This window comes from Hippocampus guttulatus, chromosome 11, assembly GCF_054856545.1.
Source record: "Hippocampus guttulatus isolate MCC_2025c chromosome 11, RoL_Hgut_1.0, whole genome shotgun sequence".
Taxonomy (NCBI): Eukaryota; Metazoa; Chordata; class Actinopteri; order Syngnathiformes; family Syngnathidae; genus Hippocampus; species Hippocampus guttulatus.
This window is the reverse complement of record NC_141271.1, coordinates 14681208-14695613: the sequence shown is the minus strand read 5'-3', so window position 1 is coordinate 14695613 and position 14406 is coordinate 14681208. Positions and strand designations below refer to the sequence as shown.

The 14406-nt window shown below is 41.8% G+C and overlaps 1 protein-coding gene and 1 long non-coding RNA gene across 2 annotated transcripts; one reads left to right on the top strand and one right to left on the bottom strand.

Annotated features, from left to right (window-relative positions):
- Window positions 1–309: 309 nt before the first annotated feature.
- On the bottom strand, window positions 310–1485 carry LOC147198273 (uncharacterized). Its single transcript, XR_015102191.1, has 3 exons — window positions 1355–1485; window positions 1148–1250; window positions 310–503 (listed from the first exon to the last, which is right to left on the bottom strand). It is a non-coding gene; the product is annotated as an uncharacterized LOC147198273 (long non-coding RNA).
- A 132-nt stretch (window positions 1486–1617) lies between these two features.
- rev1 (REV1 DNA directed polymerase) lies at window positions 1618–13693 on the top strand. The gene is made up of 22 exons (XM_086124340.1): window positions 1618–1823; window positions 2534–2609; window positions 3138–3267; window positions 3494–3662; window positions 3763–4212; window positions 4555–5276; window positions 5342–5440; window positions 6153–6269; window positions 6352–6475; window positions 6562–6690; window positions 7057–7211; window positions 7283–7402; window positions 7490–7710; window positions 8413–8585; window positions 8699–8916; window positions 9004–9194; window positions 9259–9522; window positions 10748–10847; window positions 10934–11136; window positions 11218–11368; window positions 12114–12216; window positions 12295–13693. The coding sequence occupies exons 2-22, from the start codon at window positions 2544–2546 to the stop codon at window positions 12404–12406; spliced, it is 4017 nt and encodes a 1338-aa protein (XP_085980466.1). The 5' UTR covers window positions 1618–1823; window positions 2534–2543; the 3' UTR covers window positions 12407–13693.
- The last annotated feature ends 713 nt before the right edge of the window (window positions 13694–14406 follow it).

Below are 14406 nucleotides of genomic sequence, written 5' to 3'. Positions count from 1 at the left end.
TCCAAGCTGAACAGATGAGCTGGGCAAGACTTTCTTTCACACCGGATTTAAAACGTACTTGACTAATACTGTATATTAATCAGTGGCAACAAATGTTTTGGATTCTTGTTGACAAATATGATTGTTCACGGCAGTGAATGACTTAGTAATTGTAAGTAAGGAAGTGTTTTTGTGCTGACTCTGAGTGAAACTGCAAATGAATGGGTCAGGGCGATCATGATAACTTTGCAGTCTGGACACAGAAGGGTGAACATCTGCCGTAGAGGGAGTATCCAAAAATGTATTAGAACACAAAAGTCATTTAATTTGTTGCTCGGCTATTTAAAAGAATACACTGAATATAGAGACAAAAACCTGAGTAGTCACTCTTTATTCGATATTCTAAAATATATTTACCTGTATATATTTTCTCATCACTCTATGTATCAGTCAAGGCTCCCATTAGCTCCGGGAGAGAAAAAAAATCCCGAAGTCATGCCAGCCCTAGCTCCACCCTGGTCCTCCTGCGAACAAAACCCATTCTTGATATTTGCATGAGACGGACACCACAAAAACGAGCGATTTCCACCAGAGTGAAACAACAAGCATATGCAAATTGGCCTGCAATTCGTTGTGTACTTCGACAGAAAAATCCATCACCTTTTAAGCCACCAGATTTAAAATTGTGATTTTAAATATAAGAAGCGCCCTGCGATTGGCTGGCAACTGATTCAGGGTGTCCCCCGCCTACTGCCCGGAGACGGCTGGGATAGGCTCCAGCACCCCCCGCGACCCTAGTGAGGATCAAGCGGTTCGGAAAATGGATGGATGGATGAATATAAGAAGCACATCTGTGTGTGCAGTACTGAACTACTGCAAACCAAAAGTCAACAAACAGTGATAATACAAAATCTCAAGTGGACATTATTACATTACATTACATAAATGTGGAGGGACGCGCACGTCAGCCTCTCCATCATCTTTAAAAAAATGTAGGCGTATGACACTTCAGCATCCATGTCTGCTGCCATGGCAACAGTGAAGAGCCAATGAGGACGCTCACGTGCCATATAGGTCAAAGCGTCCTAATCCTCTGAGTCTGTCAACACGTGCACTGCAGATAGTTCTTCTTTTATCCGTATGTTTATGAATTGTGTACGGTACGTACTGTTTGTTCCAGAATGATGTGTAGGTGTCCCATCCGGCCTCTGCGACGCCAGTGGGTTCATTTGAGGACAAAAAAAAAAATCCCAGACGGTCCCATCGACTGTCTGCAAGCGAGAGAATAGCGTGCAAATATCAGCAACACAGGCTAACTCTCCTGACTTTTTAAACACCACGGTGGGTGTCGACCACTAAGCGTTTGGCCAGTTACCTTTCAAAAGTGACATATTCATAGACATGGCTGTATTGTTCGTATACATTGTTCGTTTCGGGAATAAGCCAAGAGTTAATTTAGGTGAATGGGGGACAAGCTAGATCAAGTTAGACTACAGCTAGGCTGAAAAACAGCGACGTTCGGTTGTTTGCCAAAACCTATGCAACAATAAGACACGAAGGCTTCGTTACCTCGCCTCATGTTTTATTTTGAAAATATACCGGAACTCTGCATTGTATGCGCTTTTTCAGTGCAGAACACAGATAGAATGGAAAGCAAAAGGGATCATCCGAGAAGCGGTAGCAATGGAGAGCTGAGGAGATGTAGAACGTGTTCAAGTACCCGGGATGTCACCATGACTAAGTAAGGTTATTTCAGCGGAACAAGGACAGCAAGAGGCGGATACTGTCTGGGAGAATATCCGCAGGTTTGACGATTGAGCTTGTGGGCAGCTTCATATGCGGTGGTAAGTCTGCCGTGTGGCTAACAACAGCTCAATTTGACAGCACAAAAGGAACACGACATGCCATGTTTGTCACATGGCCGCGTTTGTGTACAACGCGCCGTGTGGTCAGCGGCAACTTGTTTTTGCTTGTTGATTTATTATGCGGTGGTAACGCGCCCCTAGCGATTAGTTCACGCTGTCTTTGAATATTTCGCCTTGAACTGACGTGAACTCTGCGATTTGCCAGCTGTGGTGTCGTGGCTAGGCTAATGTTAGCTAACAAAGTGCACGCCAGGGTTTGCTTTTCGTTTAATAAGTTGATGTGAGCTGCGGACGTGCCCAGACATGCCTCTAGAGTAGTACACAACGCTTGCATGCAAAACTAATGTATTGCCGTTGTAAGGCTGACTTGTTTTCGTATTGCTCAGACTTTACGAACAACATACAATCATAGGGTAACCTCCATATACGACTGAGTTCCCCGAATGTGTTTGTCAGTCGGAACAACCTAACTGTTGATCGCTTACGTACTCAAACGCAGGAAACTATTCGAATAAAAAAATATTTAACTCAAACGCAGGAAATAATCCGTATAAAAAATCTCTTCTAGGACATGAAAAATAAATAATCAAATGAAAAACAGTCCATTTGGCGTTAACTTAACGTGCCTCCTTCTCACATTTGCCACAGTCTGTACTGTCCAGTTTTGACGTGTCAATTTGTGTTTTCAGGTAACTCAGTATGAGTCGAGATGTGTGGACCAAGAAGAAAGCCAATGCCAGTGGGGACAATGGTTGGGCTGAGAGGGTGAGCACCTTGTCACAGTGTAAACTTGTATACAAGTTTACTGTTTTGTTTTGTTTAATACATAAAACCAAAATAGAATAAAAACTCACAACTTTGTGCATTGTGCTTTTTAACATTGTACAAAAAAAACAAAAAACAAATCAACCACTTGTTTAGCAAAAAAACCCCCTACAATTTACAAAATATATACAATCATGACAAAGTAACGGCTGACTTTAGGCTTTGTTGGGGGTTTTTGCTATTGATATTGACTTATTGTTGCATTAGCCACATTGTATTGAGAAGCCGTAGTATAGATCACTGTATGCAACTTTCCTATGGCATGTTCAATCCCAAAAAGCAAAACTCACATGCAAAGTTAATCCTTTAAAATGTTAGTTGAGCTCGGGTCTCACAAGGTTTGTTGGCTGTCATAATTTTGAGACACAACGTATGCGTTCTGTGTTTCTGTTATCATTCCCAACATAAGTAGTATGTCACATCATGGACGCATTTTCTATTCTCAATCATTCTCATTCTTGTTTGCAGGGAGGCTACATGGCCGCCAAGGTGTCAAAGTTGGAGGAGCAGTTCAAAAGTGAGGCTCCTAGAGAGAAACAGAAAAACAACCCTTCCAACATTTTCTCTGGAGTGGCCATCTATGTTAACGGCTACACAGGTAACATTGGATGTGCATATCAGCATGCAGTGCGCATATCCACATCCACCGTGCATTTACGCAAATGCATCCCTTCGTGCAAAATGTGAATCCCCCAGTCCGCGGGAGGATGAGGACCTACACACAGTGTGTGTTCTGCATTTAGGGACGGGGGGGCGCTGCTTGAGACCCAAAGGAGGATAACTGCTACAGAAGATGAACTAGTCATGTTGTCTTTTGTGGGCAGAACCAAGTGCAGATGAGCTCCGTAGGCTGATGATGTTACATGGCGGGCAGTTCCACACCTACTATTCCCGCTCCAAGACCACCCACATCATTGCCAACAATTTGCCAAACAGCAAAATTCAGGAGCTGAGAGGGGAAAAGGTCATCAAGCCTGGCTGGATCACTGACAGGTGAGGTCATCTAGAGTGCACACATCATCAGAACATATGTGCATCAATGTATTAGTGTTGTCTTTTACTTTCCTTTTTTTCCCCCCCCCTTCAAAAAAAGCATTAAAGCTGGACAGCTCCTTCCTTACTTGCACTACCAACTGTATGCTAAATACAAAAGACCCCTGTTTCCGACTACAAAGCAGTGTCAGACCCCGGACATTGCTGGACCTAGTCACAGTCATCACAGTGTTCCTAACCAGGAGACTTTGAACTCCAGTTACCCCTCACGCAAACAACAAGGCTCCCACCAGAAGAGTCCCTCACCCCACCCACATCTTAGCACCTCAGCATCCTCTCACCCAGACCCTGAGCACAGCCACTTTAGTGTCGAACCGGGACACTGCAGCAGTTCCAATTCCCATACCCCATTATTTAAATCGAGCCCCTTAAAGCGCCCACAATCGGGAGTGCTATCACCTGATGCTCTCCAGGCACAGAGTGTGGACCAACCTGAACCTCAGACTTCCTGCAGTACAAACCAGAGACACGAGGAAGTTGAAATAAGAGTGTGAGTATGTCTTTGGAAACAGCACAGTCTACAAATTTTGTTGGAGCATTAGGACTAGTTGCTAAGAAAAAAAGAAAAGTCAACTTTCCTCTAGTAAACCTTGTCAGTGTGTGTGCATGCACTTCAATTTTTTCCAATTCATGTTTTTCCGTTCAATCATAGTAAGAGTTGGGGCTCTGTCCTTTTTTAGCATGACTTTGCCAATTTGTGTGCAAAGCAAGATACTATACGTGAAGGCATATTTGGATAAGTTTGGTGCGGAAAATGTCAGTTTCTGTGTGGACTGTTAAATGTTCTTTCTTATTTTCTTAGTCATCATTTCAATTTGTGGCTAACTTGCAGGAATGGATCATTGCAGACCTCAGCAGCAGACTTCATAGGGGAATCCATCAAAGCCCCTTCCGCCCTCACCAATGGACATTCTCATCTTTTTAATGGTGCCTTAAAGTCAAAGGACCTTATTCTACACAAACATTTTGTTCCCAAGGACTTGAGTGAATGCAGAATTGCGAGCTCCAAAAGAAAAAACACTTGTCTGAACAAACTGGACCCGTATGAGTTCCCTAACAGTCCTCCAAAACAGACTGACCGGTTGTCTGTTGGTCTTGAGGAATCATGTTCAAAAGATGCACTTAAATCACTACAACAGACATCCTGTCAAGTTGACTCAAATCCTGACAAAATTCCTCATTCCCCAACATCCCATTCACACGTCCCCGCGCGTCTGAACGGAAGTCACCACAATGCCTTTTCATCCCACCCTGCCTCGGAAAGCAACTCAACAGTCCAACCTCATCCCAGCGCGGCGGCGTCTTGGTCTCCCGGACCTCATCCCAGCGCAGCGGCAGCGTCCAAGCCTGCGGCTGAGCTGTTGGCGCAGACGGGCGGCCTGATCTCAGAGTACTATGCTCATTCACGTTTACATCAGATTTCCACATGGAGGACAGGCTTCTCCGAGTATGTCAACGAACTGCACAGCAAGCGAAAGGCGACGGGCGGTGCTTCCTTTCCGGGCAAAGAGCGACTTCGGAAATTGGTGGAGCAGTGTGCTTTTGAAAGTCAAGGTAGAAAAAGCGACCAGCGTATGTTAAATTTGATTTATTTACTGTTGTTTTTTTTCCTTTGTCAGACACACAGACACACTCGACAGTTAAATCTTGCATCCTCCATGTGGATATGGATTGTTTCTTTGTCTCAGTTGGGATCCGGCATCGACCTGAACTCAAAGGTGAGGCTTGTGTTGTTAAAAAAAAAAAAAAAAAAACTTGCTACCACTAATCGCAATAACTAGATTAATCATGATTCAGATTTTTTTTCTTTGTATTTGTTTCTGTGCCAGTCGGTAAAAATATATTTTTACATTATAATAATAATAATACATTTTATTTATAAGCGCCTTTCAAGACACCCAAGGACACTTTACAATACACTAACAAAAAACACAAAACAATATACCAGCCTGGTGCTGAAAAGTTGGGAACCGCTGTACATTGTGGGAAAACTTTTATTTATTTATTTATTTTAAATCAGATTATAGTCGACTACAACAAAAATCTTTGGTCTTTTATCACCTATGATGAAGATCTGCTCAACCATTTCGCTCGTCATCATCTCATCATTATCATGAAAAAAAGGAGCGTGAACGAATTAATTTAGTCGAAAACAATACTGATCAATAGCGAGGAGAGGCAGCTTCATTGATATAATGCATTCATACACAAGGTAACTCACTGCGCTTTACATACGTAATTAAGAATACAACATTTAAAACTATTTGAAAACAAAGTGTAGAAATAAAAAAATAGCTGCGGAAAAGAACACACAGTTTTTTCCATTTAAAAAAAGCTTTTGAAGACCTCAGTCATAGCTGTTTGGGTACTTAATGATGTAATCCAGCTGAATCAGGTTACCAAAATAAATAGAATTTGTTTTTTTCACAGGTAAGCCTGTAGCTGTGACTAGTAACCGTGGGCAGATGCGTGTGCCTTTAAGACCAGGAGCCAACCCACAACTGGAGCAGCAGTACTACCAGAGGAAACACACTCTGGCTCCACATGGTGAGAATGGTTATCCATGTTTAAATATCCAATTCAAAATGCACTTAGTTTTATAAAAGATGCACTTTGCTTTGCCTCACAGACAAAAAGTTTGAGGATTTACATGATGTTGCTCCACAAGACTGTGCAGAAGTGCACGCTAATGGAATAGATCAAGATGCTGCTCTTTCCATGGCGGAGATCGCATCCTGTAGCTATGCTGCAAGGTGAGACGTGCATTTTACATCATTGTGCTTCTGAACAACATTTCACTTACTGCGTGACCAACTGTTGCGTTGGCGTTCACTCACAGGCAGGCAGGTGTGAAGAACGGGATGTTTTTTGGCAAAGCCAAACAGCTGTGTCCCACTCTGCAGTCTGTCCCGTACGACTTTGACGCCTACAAAGAGGTGGCCCTCACCATGTACGAGACTTTGGCTGGGTAAGAGGAAGTGCTCTTTTCAGCCTCTCATTCAATTGCCTTGAAAAATGAAAATATTTGTCCCGGGAAATCCGTAAAGTAAAGCATTCAGATCTCAAATCATCTTTCCTCATAGAATAGAATAGAAATGTCTTTAATCTGTACTCTATAATATTGTGCCGTTATAAAAGGCTCCCTTTTTGGGTGCATTTATGGTTCCTATTTGCCATCACACTTCTGTTGTGCTGTCACCAACTAAACACAGACAGAATAGCAAAAGACACAAAAGGTCAGTGCTGAAATTGGTATGTGTATGACTCCTGCACTTTCCTGTCAGGAAAATGGCATATTACACAGTTGACATGTTCTTATTGTGTTCGGTTGCAGTTACACTCACGACATCGAGGCTCTGAGCTGTGATGAAGTACTGCTGGACGCCTCTGCTCTCATAGCCGAGTTGGGTGTCGACCCAGAGGATCTAGCCAAAGCCATCAGAAGAGACATCAAGGGAAAAACGGGATGCTGCGCTTCAATTGGCATGGGTGAGTTTGTCTTTTCATGTGTCAATTGAAGCAAGCATTTAGAATTCACTCTTACTCTTCAACTTGTTTAGGGTCCAACATCTTGTTGGCTAGGCTTTCGACGCGCAAGGCCAAGCCCGATGGGCAGTACTTCTTAAAGTCAGAGGAAGTGGACGATTTTATCAGGGACCTGCCAGTGACCAGCTTACCAGGTACATACAATACATCATGTTGATTGAGAATATAACTTGCACTCCCATCTTGCATAAGGCATTGTAATTGAATTTTTTCTTTTGCAGGTGTGGGGCCTGTCATGGGCAGAAAACTGGCAGCTATTGGGGTCAAGTCATGTGGGGACCTGCGTCACGTTTCTCTCACTCAGCTACAGAAAAAGTTTGGACCACGATCGGGACAAACGTTGTACCGTTTCTGCAGGGGTCTCGATGACCGACCTGTCCGCTACGAGAAGGAGAGAAAGTCCGTGTCGGCAGAGATGAACTACAATATACGCTTTAAAAAGGTAAGACTGACACTCACTGGTCACTTTAGTTGGTGTCAGTGCACAATGAGAACCAATTAAAAAATTCTGTCTTTCCAATGAAAGCAATGATCACTTTTGATATGCAGTGTCATCGAGAAATACATTCAAAGGAGACAAGTTTAACAGGTTTTTTTCTCAATTTAAAATGACGTGTCTCAATAACATTTCTGGGACATGATTTGTCAAAATGACCCAATTATGAAAAATTAAATCACCTTTTACACATCCAATATCTTGCCTGGAATCTGAATCTTGTGCATGTATCTCAGATTTTATATGACAACCCCTGGCAAAAGGATGCTGTTGATTCAGTTTTTAAAATTTGTAGAAAAAAAAGCAGATAATAGAGATGGCACAAAACGCAAGTCATTTTAAATGGCAAACTTCCTGGCTACAAGAAATATTTGGAAGTTGAAGAAAGTGGTCCATGACAAGGCCCCAACCTGGTTGAAGTGTTCTTTTGTTTTTGTTTGTGTTTTTTTTCAGGGTTCCGTTTTTTTTCCATACTCAGAATGACTGTAGTTTTGTGTCATGTCTGTTATCTACTTTTTTTTTTTTTTGCTACGAATTTAAACAACCGAATGAACATCCTCCGAGGCGGGTGTTTCCAAAATTTCTGCCAGAGATTATATATGCTCCCTGGAACATTATGTGCATTAATTATCCTTATTGATCTTTCAGGTTGATGAGGCAGAGTCTTTCCTGTCCAGCCTGTCCATGGAGGTGCAGCGACGTCTACATGAAGCTGGGTTGCAAGGTCGCAGAGTGACGCTCAAGGTCATGGTCCGCAAGGAGGGCGCACCCCAGGAGACAGCGAAATACGGTGGCCATGGCATATGCGATAACTTTGCCAAGTAAGTGGGAGTTGCCCACATCGTTTATTTCATTTTGTAGTGGCAGTATTTAAAATGACTTTTTCGTTACGTTCTCATGTATTCATCTCTTTCCGATCTCATCCTTCATCTAGGACAGTGCTGCTAGCACAGTCCACTGACAGCGGCCAGCTGATTGCAGCGACAGTCATCAAGATGTTCCACGCTATGAAGTTGCCAGTGCAGGACCTCCGAGGCCTGGGCATCCAGGTGCAGCTTCTTGAGGGAAGTCACTCTGCTCACAACAATGTCAACGGGCTTCGGACACGCTCCATCAAAGAGATGTTGCACAGTCATGCATCCACCAGCAAAGGTTGGTATCTTTGTGCTTCAGTTGATGTACCGTATTCACTGTTAATGTTTTAAACTTTAAAAAAAAAAAGTAATATGTACATCATAGATGCTGGTGACAATAAACATCAGGAAAAGACACCACATATCCAAGATGTATCGCCTGGCTCCATTGAACATCCTCAGTCTACCAACGCATCAGTTCCAGGAACAAGCAACGATCATGAAGCATGCAGTCAAACGCCCAAACATCCCAGAACACGACTCGACATCAGTATTGAAATCCCCTCACCTTCACAGGTAGGCATTCAATTTGACTGTGAGTTTTTTCACACATACACAATTGTTTATTATTACGTCCAAGGTGGATCGGTCCGTGTTAGAAGCCCTGCCCGCAGAGCTGAGACTACAAGTGGAGCAGTCGTGGGCTTGCAGAGAAGGAAAAGAAACAAACCACCACCAGGACGGTGGTCTGCAGCCTTTGAGTCCCAAGTCACGGCTGGCCTCCACTTCTTGTCCTCCTCCTGCACTGAACGAATCCCCTGCACTGCCTGCAGCACTAGTACTGCAGATTCCAAATCAGCCGGACAGTCCAGGAATTGTTTTGGAGCTGCCTAACTACTCCCAGGTACATAAACTTTATTAGCTGATGAGTGGCATTTTTATAAGGAAAAAAAATAACTGCAATCTCAGACAATGCGATTTTGTAGCTGTCAAAGCTGTATTTTTTTTGTTTGTTTTGTTTTTGTTTTTAAGCGCTCTCATCCGATGTTGCCTGTAAGCTGCACACGTGCGCAACTGAGCATTGCTCTCACCCTCTCAGTGCACACGGTGGAACTGGTGCGCATGACGTGCACACATTACATAATAAATTATCATTCCTTCATTTCCACCCCAGTTTAAGCTACAAACAGGACACCACACCATTCCCACTTCCGGTACTGTTTCCATACGGTACTGTTTTGAAGCATACGCATGCACACAGGATTGGCTACCGTGTACCATTCTTCTGGTCCAAGAAATGCTCAGGGAGTTTGTGTGAATGCTCAGACGCATGGAACATTAGCTCCAAGCTCAAGTAAGCTCCTGTTGACAGGTCACACTAAACATCTCCGAGGTGGTTAAAAAAAGTGTCGCGTCTACTTCACGCTGTCACCCAACCTCTCGGATGCTCGTGAACGTTATGCGCTAAGCTGACTTGCTCTGCACAACTTCTGTGGGTGCGCCGCTCATAGCGCAGTGCAGGTACTGTCTTCCTAGTTACCAATCCTCACTTCTCCAAACATGTGCCAACTAAAGGTCGACAAGGAATCGCTAAGCATGCAACAGAAATAAAATAAGACAACAGCTCCAATCATTAGCACATGCCCAAAACAAGGAAATGAATCGCTTATGACTGACGTTAGCCGTAACGAGGTAAAGCTCGAGGTAAAAAAAAAAATCTGTGAAATTATTACAACATCAGTTGTTATTTGTGTTTATTTGCACTATTTTGCACCGCGCAGTACTTCGTTTTGAGATCGATACAACAATAGGTCTCAATTTTACTTTCTGACCCTTTTCACATTTAAATAACCCTTTGAGAAATATTGACCTAAATACTTATGACCCTATATTATGTTTAATAGTAATTCAATTTCAGGGGTAGAATGGAATGATCTGTTTAACTAAGGATGCTGCTGATTTTAGCAGAGGTGTCCAGCATCATGAAAATGTATCGGGTATTTTTTTAGTTTGTTTTGTCAAAATAGAATTTAGGCCATTGTTTTAAGAAGGTGGCAACATTCTTTCCATAAAGAACACATTTATTTATTTACAAAGTGGCATATTTCTTCTCTGATGTGTGACTGCAGGTTGACCCAGAAGTTTTTGCCGCTCTTCCCAAAGAGCTACAGGAGGAACTCAAATCTGCCTACAACCGTGCTGCAAATAACCAGCCTCAGACTAAAATGCGTAAGACTTTGAAGTGTTCTTCTATTTGCAGTGCAATGTTGTTGTCGTCGTCCCCTTCTCATTTTCTCATTCCTATTTCCCAACAGTGGAGCAAAAGAATGCACTTTTGCAGCTGAAGCAGTCTGTAGGAGTCGGCGTCGGACGAGTGAAGCGGCGATACAAGAGGAAGAACACAGTAAGCCCTGCCAAAAAGGGCCCATCACCTCAAAAGAAGTACCGCCCGATGAACAGCCCTGCCAAACCCGCACCACCTTTTACGAAACTTAAGGAGCCTCCGAATGTCTTAAAGGTAGATGCTCAAATGATTTTGTTTTGTTTGTTGAAAATGCAACATTTATAACATAACCCACACTTCCTTCTGCTTCCACAGACTGAAATTGGTCCGTCCACATCCTCTTCAAAGCAGGACATCCCAGAGCCTTTGCCAAAATGCATCCTTCGCCCTCCTCCGGCGTTGGCCGGAGCCTCTGAGCTACCGGATATTAAAACACTGTTACGGGAATGGGTGACCACCATGACAGGTAGACATGCACCTCCTTCTATACAGCTACATCTTAATTAATTTGAATATCGGGGGAAAAAAGTATTTAAATAGTTCAATTCAACACATGAAACTCATATATTATATAAACTCCTGACACAGATCCAGGATACTTTTCAGAAAGCCAATTTCTTCCTTACTTCTTCTTTCAAATTAATGTTCATGTTATACAGTAAATTCTTGAGATGGTGCATTTGGCTTTTTTTAAGCTACTAATGACAATCGCCACAATTATTTGAAAAAATGTCATTGTAAAATATTTTACTAAGGCCGTGAATCTTTTTCAATTTAAAGAGGAGATAATGGAAATATAAATTGCTCCCTCCATCGTTAAACTTTCCTAACTTATAAGGCAATCATTTACTCATAAGCAAAGAACTGAATTCAACACTTAAAAAGCCCAAAATAAATCAATTCTGCCTTAGCTTGTAAGTTGGACAAAGGTCTTGGGACACCATTGAATCTAATATTGTTTTAGTTGCATTTTTCTCTCGAATCCTGTGTTGAGGCTGTGCGTTCTATTGCTTCGCATTAAAAAAATAAATAAATAAAATAAAAAACAAGAAAAAAGTAGGACTGCCCAATCTGAATAATCTCTCGACGTGAAGAATCTAACTTCAAAGTCAAACGTTTTGAGTGACTCCTTTTAGACTTACATTGCACTGGCCGTCAAATGAGTTAGTCATTGTGATTAATGAAAGGAATGTATCATAACTTTGTGTCAGACCCCATGGAAGAGGACATCCTACAGGTGGTGAAATATTGCACTGATCTAATCGAAGACAAAGATCTGGAGAAGCTGGATCTGATCATAAAATACATGAAGAGGCAAGTTTGATTCATAATTAGTCGATTGCTCCTCTTCAGCACAGAAAACAAATAGCGCTGTCCATTTTGTGCGCGCAGGATCATGCAGCAGTCGCTGGAGTCCGTGTGGAGTATGGCCTTTGACTTCATTGTGGACAACGTGCAGGTGGTTGTGCAGCAAGCTTACGGTAGCACCCTAAAGATCGCATGAAAATCCATGCCGGCTTTTCCACTTTTTCCTCCGTTTGAACTTTTCTTCGGCCAATTGCTGGGTTCTGTAAGCTGCACAGACCCGGTCAACTGTAGCAACATAAATTCATGGTTTCTTATACAGCATGAGCCAAGTGAGGAATACTTTAAAAGCCACGATTGTATTCAAAGTTGGTTTGTATACATGCAGCATTTTCTTGTCTTTCAAGACCAGGTCAACAGATTTTGAGACATAGACTCTCTTCATGTTTACTTGGTAGTATCCTGTCTTGGAAAACAGCGGAGCCTCCAAAGGGGAACACAGTCCACTCTGTGATGACAATTGACTTTAAAAATTGTTGATTTCACATAGGAAATGATGCAAAATGAATTTTTAAGTAACATTTTAAGAAATACTCATTTAATCCTTTAGATGCCCCCCGACTTAAAGTCTCACAAAATGATGAGTGATAGTCAAAATTGTTTGACTTTTGGAGGCGCATTTCCCCCAACTCCAAATGTACCACTTTTGGGGCTTCAGGCTTTGGAGGTTCCCCTGTACTTTGCAATGGTAGAAGACTTTTCCAGTGTAAGAATTTTTCTCTCTCCCCTCATATATCTGGTCATATCTGATACAATTTTAAAAAATAAATAAACAATCATGTTTCTTTTTAACCTGTTGCAAAAAAAAAGTGCCAAATCCTTGCATTAAAGTATGTAAATAATGTGTTTTTTAATGTACTTGTTTATTGGAAGTAAAGGGTTTACCTCTTGTATTGTTGTTTACATTTAGTGAATTCTTAGTAACTATAAACTGGACCGTTTTGGTCTTTGGAAAGAAAGCACTTCAGAGGTTACCAGTTGATTGTCACTCTCCTCAATAAAATGCCTCTACAATTTTTTTTTTTTTTTTTGTGACATGTGGTAAGGAAGATGTCCCTTTGGATGTAAGTTTGAGCTGAACAATGTTACATTTTTAACTTTGTAGCCCAAATTTGTATTGCATGACATTAGCCGCCCACTCAGAAATGCTGTGCTTAGCTGGAGAAAAAAAAAAAGAAATATTATGCAAACCAAATTTGTGTAATATTTCCAGATATTTGTTTAAGAACTATATGTTCAGTTTTGAAGTTGTTGCTTCACTCTTTTTTTTCCCCCCATCCCCGAGTCGTCATGTTGGCAAAAGCCAGTGGGCCTCATTTTCGAACGGGCCAAGTTTTATCTTTATAATTCTGGCTTGTGCCTGAAGACCTGAAGCTGTGAACGTTTTCTAAAGCTTGATAATAATAAACTGTAACTTTTAATTTTATTGTGCTTGTCTTGAGTCACTTCCTCCGACTTGCCCTAATCAATACTCACCTTGTAGATATGATATTCACTTGAGTGAAGGGGATTTTTAGACCAAAGCTGGGTCAGTATCAATAGGTTGTAGTGACCACAGTGTGGTAGCATTTGCTAGAAGAAATAAAATCCCTAAAGCCAAACCAATGGTTGTGTACAGAAGGTCCAATAGATCTTTCTCTGAGGTTGCATTCCTGCAGGACGTTAGCAATATATGTTGGTCTAATATTTCTAAAGGAAAAGAACCAGATGCAGCGATAGATTCCTTTCTTAAAAAGTTTCAACCAGTTATTGACAATCATGCAGCTATCAAAAAATGAACAGTGAAGACTTACAGGGCTCCATGGGCTGAAACAGAATTAAAGGGCTGCATGACTAAATGGAATGCTGCAAAAGAAATTGCTCAAAAGAGTGGTTCCATAATTAACCAACAGAAGTTTTGCAAGTTAAGGAATCATGTTACCAAACCGAATCAAAGGAAAAAGAAACAATAATATTGTGTACAGTTAAGCGGGACGAAGAATGATGGGAAAAAGCTATGGAGTACACAATATAATGGGATGTAACTCCACAACCCACGTGCATTGAGTGTGGAGGTACGTTTATTACTAAACCCAAAGAAATTACAAACCACCTGAATAAATATTTTATAAAAACAGGCTTGGAAAGAAACAAAACTAA